Source organism: Callospermophilus lateralis, chromosome 2, assembly GCF_048772815.1.
Source record: "Callospermophilus lateralis isolate mCalLat2 chromosome 2, mCalLat2.hap1, whole genome shotgun sequence".
Taxonomy (NCBI): domain Eukaryota; kingdom Metazoa; phylum Chordata; class Mammalia; order Rodentia; family Sciuridae; genus Callospermophilus; species Callospermophilus lateralis.
The window spans coordinates 197,598,384-197,618,467 of NC_135306.1; the positions used below are offsets into that span (position 1 = coordinate 197,598,384).

The 20,084-nt window shown below is 48.3% G+C and overlaps 2 protein-coding genes across 2 annotated transcripts; one reads left to right on the plus strand and one right to left on the minus strand.

Moving 5' to 3' along the window:
* Window positions 1-2,850, minus strand: Timm10 (translocase of inner mitochondrial membrane 10). The gene is made up of 3 exons (XM_076844574.2): window positions 2,733-2,850; window positions 2,190-2,305; window positions 1-449 (listed from the first exon to the last, which is right to left on the minus strand). Exons 2-3 carry the CDS (start codon window positions 2,258-2,260, stop codon window positions 248-250), a joined length of 273 nt encoding a protein of 90 aa, XP_076700689.1. The 5' UTR covers window positions 2,261-2,305; window positions 2,733-2,850; the 3' UTR covers window positions 1-247.
* A 6,299-nt stretch (window positions 2,851-9,149) lies between these two features.
* Window positions 9,150-19,493, plus strand: Smtnl1 (smoothelin like 1). The gene is made up of 8 exons (XM_076844576.2): window positions 9,150-9,254; window positions 12,685-13,361; window positions 13,633-13,765; window positions 13,878-13,929; window positions 14,960-15,118; window positions 15,295-15,409; window positions 15,579-15,730; window positions 19,285-19,493. The coding sequence occupies exons 2-8, from the start codon at window positions 12,687-12,689 to the stop codon at window positions 19,427-19,429; spliced, it is 1,431 nt and encodes a 476-aa protein (XP_076700691.2). The 5' UTR covers window positions 9,150-9,254; window positions 12,685-12,686; the 3' UTR covers window positions 19,430-19,493.
* Window positions 19,494-20,084: the final 591 nt, after the last annotated feature.

A 20,084-nucleotide genomic window follows, 5' to 3' on the forward strand; every position in this document is an offset into this window, starting at 1 on the left:
TAGGTTGTCAACAAACTTGCTTTAATATACATATATATAGATACACATACACACAAACATACACAAGTCACATACCAGTGTGACAACTATCCCTTCCACAAGACAGTTTTACCACACCCAGGGCTCCTGGAGATGCTCCAGAGAGAGCCTAGGTCTGGCAGTCTTCACACGACACCCAATAGGGAGCATTTTTATTAAACAAGTGGGAGGAGCAAGGTGCACCCCAGGTGTACATTGTCTGAGGACCTCATGCAGGACCAGAGCTCTGCTGCACTCTCTTCATCAGCTCTTCATCCTGCATAGATAACTCTGTCAACTTTTTGCCCATCCGTTCATGGATGTCCAGGTACTTGGAGACACATCGATCCAGGCATACAGACTCGCCCTTGGACAGTTCTGCTTCCTTATAGTGGGGAGGCACGCACTTCCGGTGGCAGGCACTGGTCATTCTGGGGAGAGAGAAGGATAAAGTCCTGCAAGCAGCATCCTGTGGCATCCCAGGAACCCACAGCCATTCCAACCCTGTATACTGATTTCATCTCCCCCAAGAAAGCAGTGTGAATCCTCGTTTTGCACTTCAAACATCTTGGAGGGTTTTCAGAGAGTAGGAACCTCGTTTGCGCCCAGACACAATGACTATTTGTTGAATGCTGGATGTATAACAAGCCTCATGCTAAGAGCTTTACATAGATTCTTTTTATGCAATCCTTTTATAGGCACATCATTATCCTCATATTACAGATGAGGAAATTAAGGCACAGAGAGACTCAGTAATTTATTGAGGATCACATAGAACTAGGTAGTCTGACTTCACAGTCTACATCTAAAAATCATTCTGCTGGACGTGGTGGCACATGCCTGTAATCCCAGTAGCTCAGCCAGAGGCTGAGGCAAGAGGATCACTAGTTCAAAGTCAGCCTCAGCAACTTAGCGAGGCCCTAAACAACTTAGCAAGACCTGTCTCAAAAAAAAAAAAAAAAAAGTTAGGGATGGGGCTCAGTGGTTAAGCATCCCTGGGTTCAATCCCTGGTACCTACCCCCCAAATCATTCTAATTCATAACTTCCAAGACCAAATCAAACAATTCAGAGAACTTGAGCTGATAAAAGTAGCAAATATGTGATTGTTTCCTGTTTGGGCTTGATGCAAAGGTCCTTTGTATTTAGTGTCTCTATGAGGTGGGTACTATTATATGTCCATTTTATAGATGAGGAAATGTTTATCAAATAGTATAATCCCTGGTGGAGCCAGGACTATTCCCAGATTTGCCAAATCATTGAGAGCACCAGTGTGGAGTCATACTGATGTACTAGACCTGACACTGCTACTGACTTGCGTGGGCCCTGAGGAAGTTTTTAACCTGTAGAAGGCTCAATTTCCTCTTCTTAAAATGGGACTAATAAAATTAACCCACTGGATTATTTTAAGAATTAAAAAAAGATAATGCAGCTGGGTGCAGTAGAGTATGCCTATAATCCCAGTGAGGCCAGAGGCTGAAGCAGGAGGATCTCAATTTCAAGGCTATCCTGGGCAACCTAGACTCTGGCCCAAAATAAAATATAAAAAGGGCTAGGGATGTAGTTCAGTGTTAAAGTGCCTTCGTGTTCAATCCCCAAGGGAAAAACAAAAAGATAATCATATAAAAAGCTTGACAAATGCCTGACAGAGTAAATATTAACTACTAAAGGAACTATTTGTCAAAAGACAAATGTTTAACTGTTCTTTTTTTTTTTTTTTTTTTGGTACCAGGGATTGAACCCAGAGGAGCTTAACCACTGAGCCACATCCCCAGCCCTTTTTTATATTTTATTTAGAGATAGGGCCTCGCTAAGTTGCTGAGGCTGGCTTTGAACTTGCAATCCTTCTGCCTCAGCCTCCTGAGCTACTGGGATCACAGGTGTGTGCCACCACACCCGGCCTTAACTGTTCTTGAAAACTAACGAGAGACTCTTAGAGCTTCTCTTCTTGCTCTTTCATGCCAGTTCCATCCCAACCAAACTCCCAAGCCCTTCTAGTGACTCTATATTGCTTCTACATTAGTACCAAATATGGGGTGGGGATGGGGAAGGCAGGCCTCAAGGTTCCCCACAGTGAGGAACGCATCTGTTAGAAGACATCCACCTCTGCCTTCGCGAAGGGTGATCAGGGCTAATTTTCCAACACAGGTTAGCGCAGAGAGGCTCTCCTTACCTGTTGTACATGTCCGCCATCATCTCCACCTCCAGCTCGGCTGCCAGCTGTTGGGCCCTAAGCGGATCCATCTCGGCCCAGCACCGTGCAGGGAACCTCCTCCTGGTCTTCTAGTCCTAGGATCAGCCATCAGCTTCAGCACCGACACCCTCCCGTTCACCCTCCCTCCCAGGGGCTAGCGGACTCCGAGGAATCACAGGGCGTGGGACCGACAGGAGCCAACGAGCTTTGACCATCCCTCTCCCAGAAGTGGGGGGAAAAGCCCTAAAAGGGTCAGTGCCTAGCCCAAGGTCACTCAGGATGTCATTGAAGGTCCTGGAAAACGAGCCCCCGAGCCCTGAACCCTGTCCCTGAGGTCACCCTTATCCGGGAGAAGATCGAGACACCGGAGGAACACAAAAACCGCGGGTCCCAACCTCTAGAGCCCTGGAAATTGGACTCGACGCTGAAAACGAGGTGCTGCGGACCCCGGTCCAACGGCTACATATCCGAAATGGCGATGCCATTACCTCAGTAACCATGAGGTCAAAGGCCACGACTCACCACAGATTGGTGCGAGACACAGTGCCCACCGCGTCGCCAATTTAAGCAAACACTAGTAACTTGCCGGGTGCCCAAATAGATCACGGCGGAAGCACGTGGACCACTTCCGAGAGAGAAGTCCCGCCTCCTCTTTGATCCGGAAAGAAATACCACTGAGGCGCTGTTGGGAAATCCTCTACCATAGAGAGGAAGCTGCCGGCTGGCCGAGTGGGAAGGCGACTTTAAAATGCTAGAGGGGACGCCTACGTACCATAGAGGGGTGTGGGGTGTGCAGAGCGCCTGCAGCCTGATTAGACTTCAAGACTCGTGGGGTCATCCCCGGGAAGTTTGAGTGTGTTTGGTGTAGGAAAGGGGCTGGCGACCCAAGTCAGCGACCCTCACACCCACCTGCGCGTAAGTCATGCGTGAAGGTGAAAGAACATCACCCCCAAACTGCGGCCCTTTGTTTTTGTAGCACCTTAAAACTACCTGGAACTCTTAAAAAAAAAAAAACTCGATTCCCATCTGGGCACCGCGGGCCCGCCGGTAACCCTAACAGCTCTAGAGGCTGAGGCTGGGAGACCGCAAGTTCTAGGCGGGCCTGCGGAACTTAGCAAGATCCTGTCTCAAAAGTAAAAAAGTTAAAAGAAAAAAGGGGGGCGGGGCTGGGAATGTAGCAACGTGACTGAGCCCCCCAGTGTGGAAGAAAAACTGAGATGCAGATCCCCCCCTACAAGTTACCAATTAAATAAGAATCTCAGAGGTTTCAGCAAGTTTTTAAATTCTCCAGATTCGGGAGGCTGAGCTGAAGGATCAGAAGGGAGGCCAGCAAATTAGCGATTCCCTCAGCAACTTGGTGAGACCCTGTCTCAAAATATAAGTAAGTAAAAGAGCTGGAGAAGTAACTCAGTGGTAAAAGCACCCCGGGTTCCATCACCAGCACTCCCACCACGACCACACACACACACACACACACAAAAAAAAAATCCTCCAAGTGATTTCTATGTGCAAACAAATTTGAGAACCAATGCTCCATTGGCTGTGTGTTCCTGAACATTCCTGCTTTCCACACACATCGTGCCAGGTGCTGTAAAGATAAGCAAGACACGGTTTCTATTGCAAAAGAGGAGACAAGTATGAAATCTGTTTTATTCAACTTCTATTAGACGCCCTGAGCCATAAATTCATTTACAAGATGAAAATTTAGGACAGACGCAAGACTACATTTCCCACTGGAGGAGGTGGGGTAGACATTTTATATGTATAGTTATCATTATATTTTTGTAATTGTCCAAAAACAGTTCTGATTTTGGGTAGGGATAGTAGGTGTTAAGCCCAGAGCCTACATATGCTAAGCATAAGTTCTACCACTGAACTACATCCCAGCCCCAACATCCTTAATTTTAAACATCAGCCTTCCATTACTGCCCTTAGGACTCATCTTCATAAAAGTCTATGCCCTGATTCTTTTAAGATTGAAGTATAACATTTATACAGTAAATGGTGTAAAACAAATCAGTCTTAAACTTTATTTATTGTGTGTGTGTGTGTGTGTGTGTGTGTGTGTGTGTGTGCTTTTCACATGATAGGCAATTGCTCTCCCAATAAGTTACATTTCCAGTTAAACTTCCTACTAAGAATTAATTTTAAAAATATTTTACATACATATAACTACACCCCGATGAAGATATAAAATATTTCCTGCACCCCCAAAAGTTATCTCATGTTCCTTCCCAGTCAATACACCTTCTCTAGATGACTTCTATCACCATCAATTAGTTTTGCCTGTTCTTATACCACATGTAAATAAAATTATGCATTATTTTGTTTTGTCCCTGATTCCTTTAACTTAAAGTAGTAAGATTTCATTCGAATTGTTGTGTATGCCTGTGTTCATTCTTTTCTGTTTCTGCCTAGTATTTAATTGTATGAATATACCAGGATTCATGCATCCGTTTCTCTGTTGATGGACATTTGATTGTTCCATGTTTAGGCCATGATGAATTATGTTGCTCTGATATTCCTTTCAGATTCTGGGAGGTTATGGAGATTGAACCCAGGACCTTGTACATGCTAAGCATTCAGTGTCCCACTAAGCTACACTCTGATCCCCAGTACAGATGTTTTAATGGACATATCCTGCCCTCATTTTTGATTTTTGGTTTTTTTCTCTTTTTTTAAATATTAGTTGTTCAAAACATTACATAGCTCTTGACATATCATATTTCATACATTTGATTCAAGTGGGTTATGAACTCCCATTTTTCCCCCCGTATACAGATTGCAGAATCACGTCAGTTACACATCCACGTTTTTACATACTCATTTTTGCTTTTGAAAATATAATCATCATATTATGAATGACTAAGAAGCTGCATGGAAAAAGGATAGGGATTCTTACAGAAGGAATTTGACTCTTAAATGGGATACTTACTGGGTGTTCTGAAAGGTTATATACTATATGATTCCATTCACATAACATTATCAAAATGATGAAGAGATGAAGCGACCACTGTTTGCTAGAGGTGAAGGCTTGTGGAGGAAAGGAAGTGTAGGTAGCACATGGGAGATCTGAGCGGGTATAGAACGGTTCTGTGTCCTGATTGAGGTGATGGTGACAAGCATCTAAATGTGGTATGGCCAAGAGTGGGTGTTCACTCCTGTAATCCCAGCTACTTGGGAGACTGAGGTGGGAGAAGGATCTAAAGTTTGAGGCCAGCCTGAACCATTTCAGGAGGCCCTGTTTCAAAAATAAAAAGGGCTGGGGATATACCTCAGGGTCAATCCCTAACAACTCAAAGAAAAAAAAAAATCATAGAAATATACACCTATATTGTACCAATGTCAATTTTTCTGGCTTTGATATTATATGTAGTTATGTAAGATTTTATTTTTCATTAGTCATAATAGTTATGCATAATACTATGATTTATTTTGACATAATTATAAATTCCTGGAGTATAATTTATTCCAATTAAGTCTCCAGTACTTACCCTTGCTCTCCACCTTCTCCCTTCCCAAGATTTAACTTTTAGTGGAAGCTGGGTGAAAAGTATCCAGGGTCTATCTCTACTATTTATGCAACTTCCTGTGAACCTATAATAATTTCACAGTAAAAAGCCTAAAAAATCTCTATAGAAAGGAAAACAAATCAAAAAGACAATGTGAGTAAAGAAGATAATCCATGATAGATACTCAATAAAAAGAAATCACTGTTCTCATTCTTTTCAAAAGGCTTTTGTCAGGACAAATTTAGAACATACAGAAAAGTAGAAAGCATAGTCTATTGAACTTCCATATATCCATCTCCACAATTTAACAATTGTTAACATTTGGTTATATTTTCTTCATCTGTTTTTAATCTCTAATAAATGAAGTTCTTTTTCCCAAAAAATTCTATTTCCATGCCCTCAAAATTATAGGTTTTTGTTTTGTTTTTATTTTATTTTGTTTTGTTGTTGTTTGTAGTGCTGAAGACCAAAACCATGGGCCTCATACAGGCTGAGCTGTATCCCAAGCCCCATATAGTAGTTTATTGATATAATTTAATTATTAATATGATTTAATGCAAATATTCTATTTTCCCCAATTTCTCAAAAGGGCTTCTCTTTTTTAAATTGTGTAAGAACACTTAACATGAGACTTACCCACTTCATAAATACATGACTGTATAATGAAACATCATTATCTATTTTACAGCAGATCCCTAGAACTTATTCAAGTTGCATAACTAAAACTATATGCATTGAACAGCAATTCCCCATGTCTCCCTCCCTCAGCACCTGAGAATCATTATTCTTATTGATAATGATTTTATTGTTGTCATTATTTACTGTGAGATTGTGTCTTTCTCCTATACTTACATAGTCAGACATTTGGAGACCCACAAGTAGGAATCTCCAATTGTCCCTGAAAAAGACAGCTTAGATAGCTTTAGCTTGTGAGGATATCCTTGAACTTTCTGATATGTTATCCAAAACTGCAGATCTCTGTCAGCACCATGCTGAAACTCTGGCCTCTCCCTCTACCCTGAGTTCTCTCTGTTCCCAGCCTTACACAGGGGAGTTGTGTATTTGCCACTCACCATGGGTCAGTATTGTCTTCTTGGATGGGAATTCAACTCCAGAGAATGGATGAAGGGTTGTCACTCAGGATGTCCCCATTGGTACCTGACCACTCATGAAAGGTACACAGAATACAAAGACAGGTGTCCTCCCTGGACAGCCCTGAGATGAGCTAATGAGAGAACATTCTATCAACTTGAAGAGAAAGCTGGTCCAGTCTTCATCACGGCCTTTGCTGTTATTGTCCCTCACCATTTCTCCTCATCTCCACTGCTGACAATCTGGTCCAAGTCACCTCATCTTGCATCTGAGTCACTAAGAGAGTCTCCTGGCTGGTGTCCCCACTTCTAAAGCCCATGCTTCCCCCTCAACTGTTCTCAAAACAGCAACCAGAGTGATGTTGTCAAAAACTAAAGTTAGACCATATCACTTCCCAACCTAAAACACTCCTGTGGCTCCCAACAGAGCAAAAGCCAAAATCCTTAATGAAAGGGACAGAGTTACCGACAAGACCCTACATGGTTTGCCAGATCCCTGCAACTGCCTTTTATGTCCAACTCTTCTCCTGGCCCAGCGCTCTGCTCCAGCTTGCTGACCACCTCTCTCTTCCTTGAACACGCCAAACATGTTTCCCTGTCTCCATTGCCACTCCCTCTGCCTGCAATGCTCTTTCCCTAGTTCGCCCATGTTCAGTCTCACTTCCTTCAGTTCTTCCCTCCTGTACCACCGCCTCTGTGATTCCTTCCTTGACCACTCTATCTAAAAGTGCATCCCCCCAAAAAAAGAAATACCCACTTCCCCATCCTCTTCCTGTTTCACTTTTCTCTATAGAACCAGTCACCATCTAATATACTACATATTTTTTTTATTTATTGGCTTGCTTACTAAAATGATCTGTTTTCAGTGCTATGTCCCCAGTAGGTATTCAAAAACCATTTAATCAATGAGTAAAAGAATTGTCTAAGGTAAGTTTCGATGATTGATTGACTATTTTGTTGGTTTCAGTATCTAATGGCAGTAAGACAAGGAGAGAAATGGATTTAAAAAAAAGAAAAAAGAAAAAGGACAGTAAGACAGAAGTAGAAGCACTCACCAGTCTTGGACAGATAAACTCTGGTTGGATGAAGGGAACATAATACTAGAGGCAGCCAGCAGCCATTCATATTGAACTGTTTGACCATTGGCATCTAAACCTGGCTGTGCAAAACCATCTGTCTTCCAGATCATCCCAGGCATAGGACCCCAGTTCCTATTCCATATTTCTATTGATCAGTTAATTTGTTAGTTAATTTGCTGTTTATTTATCAAGCATCTAATATACACCAGGCATTTGCAAAGCCCTGAACATACATCCATGAGCATGGGTGATAAATTTCCTGGATTCATGTAGCTTAGAGAGAAGAAAATGAACAAGGTAATTTTAGATTCCATTAAGTATTATGAAGAACACAAAACAGGCTGAAATGCGGGAGAGGAACTGAAGGTCATGGAAGAGTCTCTGAGGAAAGGAAATTTGAGCTGAGTCCAGAAGGATGAGAAGGAGCCAGTCTAGCAAAGAGCAGAAGGAAGAACCAGTCCGAGTCTGGAAAAGAGTCAATACATTTAAGGAACAGAGTGGAGGCAGTGGCTGAGTGATGGGGTCTGGGAAAGCCTAACTGGAGGAGTCACAAGTCTCCTAAGTGGCAGGAATGTCTCTTGCCCACATTCTCCAAAGTGGCACCTTTCTTAGACCATAGGACACAGAGTGAGGGTAAAGACATGTTTTGGTTTCGTACTAAGGAAAATTGCAGTTCAGCAGAGAAATGCATTCAAAGCCTACCACTTACTTGAGCTCAAAACAGAACCCGGGAATTATGTATTTTCTAGACTCCCCTCCCCCTTCAAATCTCTGTCCAGTGTGAGCCTGAGACATCCTCTGCTTCAGCAGCTGGCCCACTCAACCCCTCCTCAGCCCACCCTTCAGCAGCTGCTTGATCTGAGAGTGAAAGGGACTGTATGGAGGAACATTGAGGGCCAGGGGCTGAGAGAACGCAGAAGACCTTGCCACAGTGGTCTGGATGAGCCTGGGAGGCCAGAGGACTGGGAACCAGGCCCTAAATGGGCTCTGCAGTGATTGTCAGGGTCCCCAGAGCCAGGGCACATTGGGAAGGAAGGTGATCGCAGGACTGATGCTGCTGGGGTCAGGGAGGGAGGGACACAGCGTGATTGAAAGGTGCCACCTGTCAGATCTTCAGGGGAAATCTGAGCCTCCCAGTCTAGGGGAAAGTGTTGTACCAACAGGGCAGTAAACAATGCTCTTCAGGCAGCCCAGGCCTCTTGCAGTGGGGGTGGGGTGGGGTGGAAGGGGAGAGGAAGAGCGGGAGGGAGGCGGGCCCATGAGCTGGGGGCTAGAAGTCACTGGGGCTTAAAGGCAGCCTGGGAGTGAGGCCATTCAGCTAGAGAAAGGCGACAGCTCCCAAGCCCAGGCAGAGGCCTCCAGGTAAGAGAAGGCCTGCGCCCCTTTCTAAGGGTCCCTCCCCATCTGCCAATCCCTACGCCCACCTTCGAAGGGCCAGGGCTTCCACGAAGGATCCTACAATTAGAGAAATCCAGGTTCCTCTCTAATTTTCTCCACCACTAAGTCAACTCTCTTTAGATGCCAGAGCCCAGGGACTTGATCCTGAGGAGTTGGTGACCTTGAACTCATCTGTAGAGTAGCCTGCAGGTGGCCATCCATGAGGAGGACCTCAAAGGGTGGAGGGGACTTTGGGGGTACTGCCAGTACAGTGGGGCTGGGAGGTGGACTCTAAGCTGTTGAGAGGAACACCTCCCAGGGAGGGTCTCTGGCCACGTGGGAAGAGCGGGAAGAGGGGGCGCCTCAGGTCCACTGGAAGATGGATTGGGTAGTGGTGGGTGGTGGAGAAATCAGTAGAAACAGCAGGCATCCTTCATGCTCTTTGGGGCTTGGAACCTGGATTTCTTCTTCCTGTTGGAGGGAGCTGTCTGCAGTGCTGCTTTAGACACAAAACAGGGATGATATGGGGGCTTCCTGGGGAAGGAAGGAGGAAGGAAGTAGAGAGTTAGACAGGAAGGAGGGGGTGGAGAAACTTTCACGAAGGACCTAGTAGTGTGCGCTTAGAAGAGAGAGGAGTTCCTCAGCCGTACCTGACAGCTCTACCCACAGGTGAGGTGTCCCTGCTGTGGGACCTTCGAGGGGACACTGGGCTGAGGAGTTATTGGGAGCAATGTCTGTGTATGGTTTCTCTCCCGGGAGTCAGGAGGCCTGGGTTCTAGCTATGATTTTTATTCTCCTATGACTTTGGTCATAGGGGCCTCAGCTCCTTGAGCCTCAAATTCCTGGTCTGTAAAGTGGGGCTAATACCACCCATTCAGAAGGGCCAGAGTGAGGAAGGACCAGGTAAGGCAGAGCTGCCAACTGCTTGGGAATTGTGAGAGCAGGTGTGGGTGGTGTTGTCCCGGCCCCTCAGCAGTCGGGACTCCTTCACTCCATGTGTATTTATGATCAGCCTGGAGGGTGGAGAGCTGAGGAGATGAGCATGCAGGATGGCCATTGGTGGGTGACGTGCCGACGGAGGGAAGGGGGTTGCAGTCCTCAGCGCGTCTCAGCCCAACACTGCTACACTTGGGGGTATAAAAAGGGCTTGTCATCATCTTACTGACATTCAGTTCTCTCTGCCTTGTTTTACTAACAAACGTCCTCGAGGCCAGGTCAGGACCTTATCTGGCACAGGCAGGGTGCATCCAACCTCCACCCTGAGACCTGATGTGTGCTGTGCTCCCTCCAAACTGGCTTCCTTAACCCTCCATCATCCCCAGGGCGTGGGGCCTACTTTTATCCCCAGAAATTAAAACAAGAGAGGGTAGGTAGCTTGCTTAAGATCACACCATTACTAAACAGTGGGAGCTCGGGTTGATCCCAGGAAGATCCCCAATCATTGACTTTCACCACTACTTCACCCACCTTCCCCCCAAGAACAGAGCAGGAGGGGAAAGGGCTGTGTGGCTCCTTCAGACAAGCTGTTCTGCATACTTCTTCCTACTGGACATGGTATTGCTCCAGGGGGCAGTAGATGCTCTTCAGGAAAATAGTCTCATAAGAAAAAAAAAGAAAAAAAAATGCAGAGGAAGAAAAAAGCCCGTGCAAATCAGTTTGGGGAAAAATGAGTAACCTGGAGGTTAGGCAAAGTTACGCTTCCTTTACCAGGGGCCATATGAGATCTACTGGGTGCCAGTGAATCCGTGTACCCTAAGTGAAGCGCAAGCTATTTCTAGAAGAACTTTGGTCAGAGAATACATCTCTCTCCCACGTCCACAGGAAACCTTATTAGTATGGTAGGAGACCCTAATTTCCCACACAGCACAGTCTATAGAATGGGATCTAGATGAAGCCTGTCATTGTTAGTGGAAATTAAGACCCTGAGAGTCAGAAGCAGTTGACCTGGGCTCAGATCTGGTGACTAGAAGGTGGGGGTCAAAGCCAGGTCCAGGACCTCCTTGTTCTCTACTGAAGTGCCACCGCCCAGGACCATGTTCCTCCTTACTCTGATACATTGCTGGGCCTGCTGAACCACGGGGGCTGAGCAGGAGGGTAGACTCCATAGACTGCATCTTTATGAACCCAGCCTCCTTCCTGGGAAATGCTGAGGCCACCAAATCTAAGGACCCCAGGACTCTGATCTGGGGGCAGTAAGACCCAGATGGGTGGCAGGAACAGAGCCCTGTCCCTGTCTGCATGTATTCCTGCCTCCTGTGCTCTGTCCCAATTACCCAGGTGCCCTGGGCACTATCACCAAGAAAGATAGTACTGCCAAGGGCAGGAAGTATTTTTAGCCAGTGACAAGAGTGACCACTTTTCTTATGGTCTGAGTCATGCCTTGAGCCCTATTTGGGGATTGTTTTCTTTGTAACTACACCCTCAAGAAAGGCAGGGGGATAAAGGAGTTGGACCTGTCCCCCTACTCACCTGTTATTGTAGATCTTAAGTATCCACAGGACTGAAATAGGAGAATGATCTCTCACACACTTCCAGGAGCACTTGGAGGCTGAGAATTCCCTGCAGAAGCTAGCCTGAGTACGATTCTATTTTTTACCAAAACAAACTCTTCTTTGCCCACCTTTTCTGAGAACCATAGGCTGGCAGTGAATCAGAGAGCAGCTGGCCCAGGGGTTCCATATTTCAGCATTTTTTACACCACCTCTATGATTTCGTTACATCTGCACTGCCTGTACTCCAATTTCCTGAATGCCTTCCTTTGAATTAACTTATTTTAAAATTCAATAAATGTATTTTTAAAAGACACTTTATATCACTGTTGGAAATGGAAACTCAATATCACTTGCCAGAAATAGTAACTGTAAAAATACCTACAATGGAAACAAAACAGAGATAATTCTGTCTAGGTACTCCTGCCTGCTTTGAGTTCTAGGGGGGCAAGTAGCAATTATTCCACAGGTGTTCCAGGATGCTAGGATCTCTGGGCACAGTGGTGTATGTATGTAATTCCAGTCCCCCTGGGTTCAATCCCTGCTACTGAAAAAAAGAAAAAAAAGAAGAAGAAGAAAAGAAAAGAAGGCGGGGAGTGGGGAGCAAAATCATCCAAAAGGCATCATGTGAGTCCATGTTCTTTAAAGTCAAAGCCGTAAGCTACGAGGGTGTTGGGGGTGGGGGTTAGGTGAATACCACCCAACGTCAAGTCAATGTGGCCCAACTGCCCCACCTTTGGGGAAATGGTACTGTAGCCTTCATTTACCCCAGAACAAGTGGATATGTGAGTATCATGTCCAAGTAATGGGGGAGCCAGGCCTGACCCACAGGCATCCTGACTCCCAGATAAGAACACTTGGAAGGTGGGGTCTCCACCTCATGCAGGGATGGAGCATGAGCAAGTCCTCTTGACTTCTCTTTCCAGACATGGAGCAGAAGGAAGGAAAACCCTCTGAGGATGGGACCCCCGTCTCTCCAACCACAGAGAACCCTGGGATGTCAGGAGGTGGCTCTGCAGAGGAGAAGACCAAAGGCACAGCTGGGCAGACTGTCAAAGAGGGGCCTCCCGAAGGGGCAGGAAAGCAGGAAGAAGCACCAGGCGAGGGTGGCATGCCAGTGGAAAGCCAGGGGGAAGCCAACGGCTTAGATGAGGTTAAGGTAGAATCCCAGAAGGAGGCCAGTGGGAAGGAGGAGGCCAAGGCTGAACCTGAAAAAGTGGATGGTGGAAAGGAAGAGGCCACAGTGGCTTCTCCGGAGAAGACTGGCGGGGAAGAAGAGACCAAATCTGAACCCAAGGAGGTGGAGGCAAAAGAGGAGGCCATGCAGGCCTCAGAAACGCAGAAGACTGATGAGAAAGAGGCCAAGGCTGGTGAGAAAGAGGCCAAGGCTGATGAGAAAGAGCCCAAGCCTGATTCTAGGGGGAAAGCTGATGTGAGGGACAAAGACAAGCCAGAACCCAAGGAGGCAGTTGGGGAGGAGGCTGCCAACAAGGAGACCAAGACTGAATCTCAGAAGAAGGCTGCCATGAAAGAGGAGGAGCAGAAAGAACCCCAGGAGGTGGATGGGAAACAGGAGGCTGACTCTGATGCAAAAGAATTGGTGGTGAGTGAAGCAGAAAAGAGGAAGACGCCCCCTCGCCCACCAACAACGAGGTCTGGAGTCTTCTGCTCGCCAGGGAGCAAGTCCTCCCCGCTTTATTCCTTTGGGAAGGTCCAGTCTTCCGCCCAGATGTGAAGAGCCTGGGGGTGGTGGCGGGAAACAGGGATGCAGCGCTGTGACTCCCAGCTGCCTTCTAGATCATTCTGTGGTCCTCACAAAGCATTGGGCATGGGCTCGTATGACTGTGAGCCCGACCAGATCCTGTTCAATACAGGAGCCAGGGGATGCCGCTGAAGAGCAAGAGCGGAATGAGGAAAAAGAGTCAGAGGAAGGGGCAGTGGTGATACCCAGCTCCCCTGAGGAGTGGCCTGAGAGCCCCACAGAAGAAGGCCCCAGCCTCAGCCCAGGTGAGTGAGAGCCGGTGAACCCCCAGGATGCTGCAGGGGCTGCCCTGGGGATGCAGATGCAAAGAGCACATTGTGGAGAGCCCCAGCTTCCCTCCCCCGTTCTCTCCTGCAGATGGACTGGGCCCAGACTCTGCAGCTTCTGGAGAGACCAGTCCTTCAGCCAGGTAAGGTCAAGCTCTGGGGCTCAGCTCCAACTGCCCCTACATCTTGCTCCCTTCAAGTTATCGTCACCTCTGTCTGGGCCTCCAGCACCTGATTTCAGGATGTTCCAGGATTCCTGGCATTCAGCCTCCTATCCCAGGGCAGAGCCCAGGAAACCAAGTGAGAGACAGAAGGAAGCATGAGGGACGCATGGCCCACCTCCCGCTCCACAGCTGGGGCTCCTCCTCGGCATCACTGACTCTTCCCAGGAGCTGCTTGCCTTACAGTGCAGAATTCTATGGTATCAGCATCATCCATGAGAGCATGATCCGAAAACCTGAGTTTGGACAATGGCTCTGACACTTACCAGCTGTGTGACCTTGACCATGTCACCTAACCTCCTCTTATCTGTGAAGTGGGCATAACGATTGTATCCACCTCATAGGATTATTGTGAGGCTTAAATAACATGAACATAAAGTGTATGGTGCCCTGTATGCAGCAGGTGTTGGATAACCAGCCTTGTGCTTGCATTGCACAACCTCAGACATTACAAGAATCTTTCTTGGCATCCCACAGAAATCCACCTCCTTGTCCCTTTCTTAGGGAAAGACACCCAGATTATTCACACCAGTCACACTGCTGTGTGGCAGGCATCTCCAGGTGCTTCCCATTCTCCTTATTCTGCAGGCCTTAGAATCGCCTTGTCAGAAGGTATTCTTATCCCCATTTTACAGATGGGGAAACTGAAGCTCAGAGAAGTGATGTGACAGTCTCAAGATCACACAGCAAATAAAAGCAAAGCCAAGATCCAAACTCAGGTCAGATCTCAGATGGGTCCTAGTCTGCCCATGTGACCTCACTAGACCACATGCTCTCCAAAGTTAGGCTGAGCCTCTTTATTCCTTCTCGTCCCCTCCAAGTGCTGGGCACAGGGTAAGTGCTGACTACAGGCACCACCACTGCACTTGCCCATTTAGGTGGCAGTGACCCCTGCCCTGTGTCTTACATGGGTGGTCCCAACTCCTCTCATACTTCTGACCTCTGCATGTAGTGAGTCTTCACCCAGCGATGTGCCCCAGAGTCCCACGGAGTCCCCTCCTTCCGGGGAGAAGAAGAAGGAGAAGGCACCGGAGCGCAGGGTGTCAGTCCCAACGCGGCCCCGGGGACCCCGTGCACAGAATCGCAAAGCCATTGTGGACAAGTTTGGCGGGTAGGAAGCAGGCGGGAGCTGGGCTTGCCCTAGGATCCATGGGAGGGGTGGGGGGCTGTAGGCCTGAGGGCCAGTGGGAACAGCCCAGGCCAGGGCAGGAGGACTGACATTGGGGTGCTGGGGCTCCTCCCAGTGGGGCCCTTTGGGGAAGCCTGAACACCTCTCCCCTCTCACAGGGCAGCCTCGGGCCCCACTGCCCTGTTCCGGAACACTAAGGCAGCTGGGGCCGCCATTGGCGGGGTCAAGAACATGCTGCTGGAGTGGTGCCGGGCCATGACAAGAAACTACGAGGTGGGCACAGAACGGGGACCCATGGATGAGGCAGGGGACCCTTACCCAGGGAGGTGGTGCTGGGGAGGGCCTGAGTGGTGCTAACCCCAAAGAGAGGGAGGGAGAGAGGACAAAGTTGAGGCCCTCTGGCCCGAGGGTCACCAGGCCTCCTGCACCCCTGGCCCCACAGCACGTGGATATCCAGAATTTCTCCTCCAGCTGGAGCAGTGGCATGGCCTTCTGTGCTCTCATCCACAAGTTCTTCCCTGATGCCTTTGACTACGCGGAGCTGGACCCCACAAAGCGCCGACACAACTTCACCCTGGCCTTCTCCACCGCAGAGTAAGCTCGGCCACGGGATGCAGGCCCGTTGGAGCTCGGGCCGCCTAAGAGTGGGCTGGAGTCACAGGGGTGGACAGTGGTGGTCAGGTGGATGTCGGGCCACACGTTCATGTATCAACAGGTATCTATGGAGCATCGGGCTCTGGGGAAACGTCAGTGGCTTCAACAGGCAAAAAACCCCTGCTGGCTCAGGGGGCCCATTCAAGATGGATAAACACATACACACAGAGGTGAAAGTAATATCAAATGGTGACAGTGCCATCAAGAAAATTCAGGCAGGGTAAGGGACAGAGAAGAGAAAGGCCTGCTGTTTTAGACAGGAATGTTGCAGAGATTGGGGTCAGACTCTGGCTCGGTCATTTGTCAGTTACGTGGTCTTGGGCATGTCTCTTTACCTCCCTGAGCCTTCATAGTCCAACTTCTAAAATAGGCATGATATTTCCTTTCCAGCGTTCTTGTAAGGATCAAGTAAAATAATCAAGCTCCTGTAACAGTTCCTAACCCGGCGCAGTAGGCACTTTGGCTGTGTCACCACAATCTAATGAATGATTCCACAGTTGCTATGATGATTATTTTTCACTTCACAGCCTGACAGAGAATCGTTGCTCCAAAGTCAGCCTTAGCCCCAGGCCCCCATCTCTACCCATGAGAAGCTCAGCCCAGGAGCGCCGCTCTCCAGCCTTGGGGAGGAACAGGAGATGCTTCTGAGTTACCAGGGGGGAGACAGGGCTGCGCAGAGGGCAACTCTGAGGCCCAGGGAAGGACCCCATATGTATTTCCAAAGCCCAGGTACAGGGACTAGATAATGAGAAAGTGAGAGCACTTTGGTGTGGGCAGCCGAGTCCTCTAATCTAATCCAGGCCTGGCCACCAACCTGCAGGGGGGATCGCATGTCCCCATCAGCAACATGAAAGGATTAATATTGATCTGAGCTTCTCAACATTTTCTTCTTCACGGCTGATTTCCTCAAAGAAAACTTTAAGTGAATGTTCAACTACAAAACAGATTAAAGGGAGAACTTTTTAGGTTAGGAAGAGCTCAGCGCCCTCCCCTTCCTTCCCAAGATGGCCCCCGAGGCGCGTCTGTAGGGTCCTAGAACAACAAGGATACCCTCTGGAAACCGCCAGGCTCTGGGTGAGGGGTGTAGATGGGTGGAAGGGCATTTACCTAATCCATCAAGGCCCTGGGTTCCAACTCTGGCACTGGAAGGGAAAAATAAACCCAACACCAGACTCCAGACTCCAGAAGGTTCCTTCCAGTTCCACATTATCTTGCCATGGGATAGGATGGGGGTGTTTGGGGTGAGGGCATGAGGCAGTGAGGAGCACCATGTCCCACCCTGGGCTCAGAAACACCTTTAACGATGACAGTTTCATGAGTCCAGTGAGCAGGCACCACGCGTTCCGCCAAGGGGTTTCCTTGGATGGTCTCATTTTGTCCTCCACAATCCTGCAGTGGATACAAGTAGAGAGTTGCCTGATTTTTTTCTGTGCAGGAGGGCAGTGGCAGGGCTGGGCTGTAGGGAGCATCCTGAGCATCAGAAAGAAGGCCATTCAGCTCTGACCCGGCCAAATATCCCCAGCCTGGAGGGCACAGGCCACTGGCCTTCTGCAGCTGCCTGGTGTCTGGTGCCAAGCCAGGCAGGGTCACAGGAAGCCAGGAGGAATAATCAGAGGACACCTAGAGGCTGACAGGAGGCGTTGGGCAGTGAAAAAGGAAAGGAGGCAGAGAAGGCGGAGACAGCCACGGAGAACAGAGCAGAGGTTCCTAAGTTTGAACCTCGACCCCTCCTTCCCACTGGATGGCTGGAAAACTCACTTAACATCTCTGAAAGCTTCCTATCATAGTGTTTGGTGCAAAGATTAACTGTAAGGGCCCCCTGCGCAGTCACTACATATGACTGCTTTGTTCCGGAACTTTCCTGATTCCCATGGAATCCTGAGATGAGGGGAGACAACGGCCAAGGCTGAATTGAGGCCAGTGCTACCACCCTGGAAACAAAGGTTTTGCCTCCCCTGTGTCGGGGAACAGCTCCCCAACCTGCACCCCTGGGGCTGAGGTCACTGCCTTGGTTGCTGGGAGCTTGCTTGTCTTGTTCTTCGAAATGCTTGGGTCTGCATCCCTCCCCCAGCTCCCTGGCCAGCCCAGCTTGGATTTCATCCCAGCTGTCTCAGCCCCAAGAGAGGATTTCCGCTGGGGCCCTCCTCTCTCCTACTGCCAGTGTCCACGGTGGCTTTGGCAGCCTGGAATTGCTGAGACCCAGCTTCAGAGCAGGTGCCAAAGGCATCAAGCAGGTCTAGGGTTGAGTCCCAGCTGTCACTCACTTTGACCTGGAGCAAATCCCCCATATATTGAGTCTCAGTTCCTCTGCAGACAGGTTGAGGACCAGTAAGTGAGACCATCCAAAGGCAATTATTTGATAAAGCACTTGACAGTGGGTTAGTGAGGCCCCCAACAGCGATTAGCTCAGCTTATCAGCCTCAGCAAAGCTGAGTATCAAATGGCCTCACAGGGCACCTGGGAAGTTAGAAGGAAAGGACGGACTGCCAAGTTCCCGGCAGCCCCTCAAACATACCAAACATGGCTGTCTCAGGGCCTTTGTAAGTGCTGTTTCCTCCATCCTTAGTCCTGTCCCCAGACATGCACATGATTTAAACAATCATGAGCAACCTATGAAAAACCCTGGATCCCCCCAGCAACACAGGAGCAGATGCTCTTACTGTTCCTGCCTTATTTTTCTCTCCGGCCCCTCTCACCATTTGATGTGGCATCTACTTCACGTTTGATTACTCTCAGTGCCACGAGAGTGGGGAAGTTTGGGCTTTGTTCATTGCTGAATTCCTGGATCCTAGAGGAGTGCCTGGCACACAGTAGGCTCTTAATAAATACACAGAGTCAGAATGAATGAAACTCTTGTTGATGCTACAGCTGCACCCCAGCACTGTGGCTAGGATTTGTTTTCTGCCCTTTTGGGGGACTGGCCTAGCAGGAGTTCTGGACAGATAGACAAATATATGGAAGGAGGAGGTTAATGTAGAACTAGAGACCTGCTCCCAGGCAAGGATGTGAGGACATGGAAGCTTTGAAATCAAAGCCAGCTGAGTTTGAGGGGTTTTGTTTCTTTTTTTCTTTTTCTTTCTTTCTTTCTTTTTTTTTTTTTTTTTTGTACCAGGGATTGAACTCAGGGGTGCTTTACCACTGAGCCACATCTCCAGCCCTTTTTATTTTTTAATTTTGAGACAGGGTCTTGCTAAGTTGCTTAGGGCCTTGCTAAATTGCTGAGGCTGGCTTTGAACTTGGGACCCTCCTGCCTCATCCTCCTGAGTCACTAGAATTACAGGCATGAAGCACCATGCCCCGCTGGGTTTGAGTTTTAAGTCAGTCAGGGCCTCAGTTATCTCATCCATACAGTGGGATGGCTGGCTAGACAATCTTCCAGCTCCAACATACATGGTTTGATAAGATTCATCCTCCCTGAGCTACCCCTGCCCGGGTCCTTGGTTCCCATATCCTTCACCTGTGTTGCTCTGATCTTCATCCCACCCATCCCTCAGGAAACTGGCGGACTGTGCCCAGCTGCTGGAGGTAGATGACATGGTACGGCTGGCAGTGCCCGACTCCAAGTGCGTGTACACCTACATCCAGGAGCTGTACCGCAGCCTCGTGCAGAAAGGGCTGGTGAAGACCAAGAAGAAATGAGCTGACAGGCCTTGTGGGTGGAGGCGGCAGGGTGCCCAGCTGACCAGCGGTGGCACCAGCTTTAACTGCATTAAAAATACTTTTGTAAAACCCCGTCTTGCCTTTCTGCTCTCCGGACTCTGCCCCATGAGTGTTCAATAAGTGGTGGCCAAAGTACATTCTGAGCCACTGGGGGCACTTTTCCCAATTCTCTTCTGCTCTTTCCACGCTTTTCCCCAAATTGGGGAACTGCAGGACAGGAGATAGAAGTTTCTCTGGAAATCATACCCAAACTGGGCTGCTGGGGTCTGGGGTGACTCTATTGAGATAACGCACATTCTGTCCCTGGGATGTCAGTAGTTTTGTAGGAGTTTACTACAATGGCAACCAGAAAGTTCTTCCTGTGGGTTAAGTTAATCCCTCCAACTGTGGCTAAAGCTTTGGTTTGTTTTCCTCGTTCCATGGTTCATCACGATGCACCTGGAGCTGGTTATCATTTTGTTAACGATCCTGTCTGGCTTTATCAGCCATTGCAGCGTGTTTGCTCAAAAACAAACAAACAACCATCACAAAATCTCAGGTTGGCATGGCTGCAAGGGGTGTGGGTTCCAACCTGATTGGCAGAGTGGACCCCTGCAGTCCATTGATGTGCTCTGTGCTTGGTACATCATCTGTA

Bases quoted from the DNA above. Each gene is read 5' to 3' on its own strand.
- Smtnl1 (XM_076844576.2), top strand. From the start codon at position 12,687: ATGGAGCAGAAGGAAGGAAAACCCTCTGAGGATGGGACCCCCGTCTCT. The intron at 15,410-15,578 runs GTGGGCACAGAA...CTGGCCCCACAG, and splicing joins CCATGACAAGAAACTACGAG to CACGTGGATATCCAGAATTT. The intron at 15,731-19,284 runs GTAAGCTCGGCC...CCCATCCCTCAG, and splicing joins CTGGCCTTCTCCACCGCAGA to GAAACTGGCGGACTGTGCCC.
- Timm10 (XM_076844574.2), bottom strand. From the start codon at position 2,260: ATGGATCCGCTTAGGGCCCAACAGCTGGCAGCCGAGCTGGAGGTGGAG. The intron at 450-2,189 runs GTAAGGAGAGCC...CTCTCTCCCCAG, and splicing joins ATGGCGGACATGTACAACAG to AATGACCAGTGCCTGCCACC.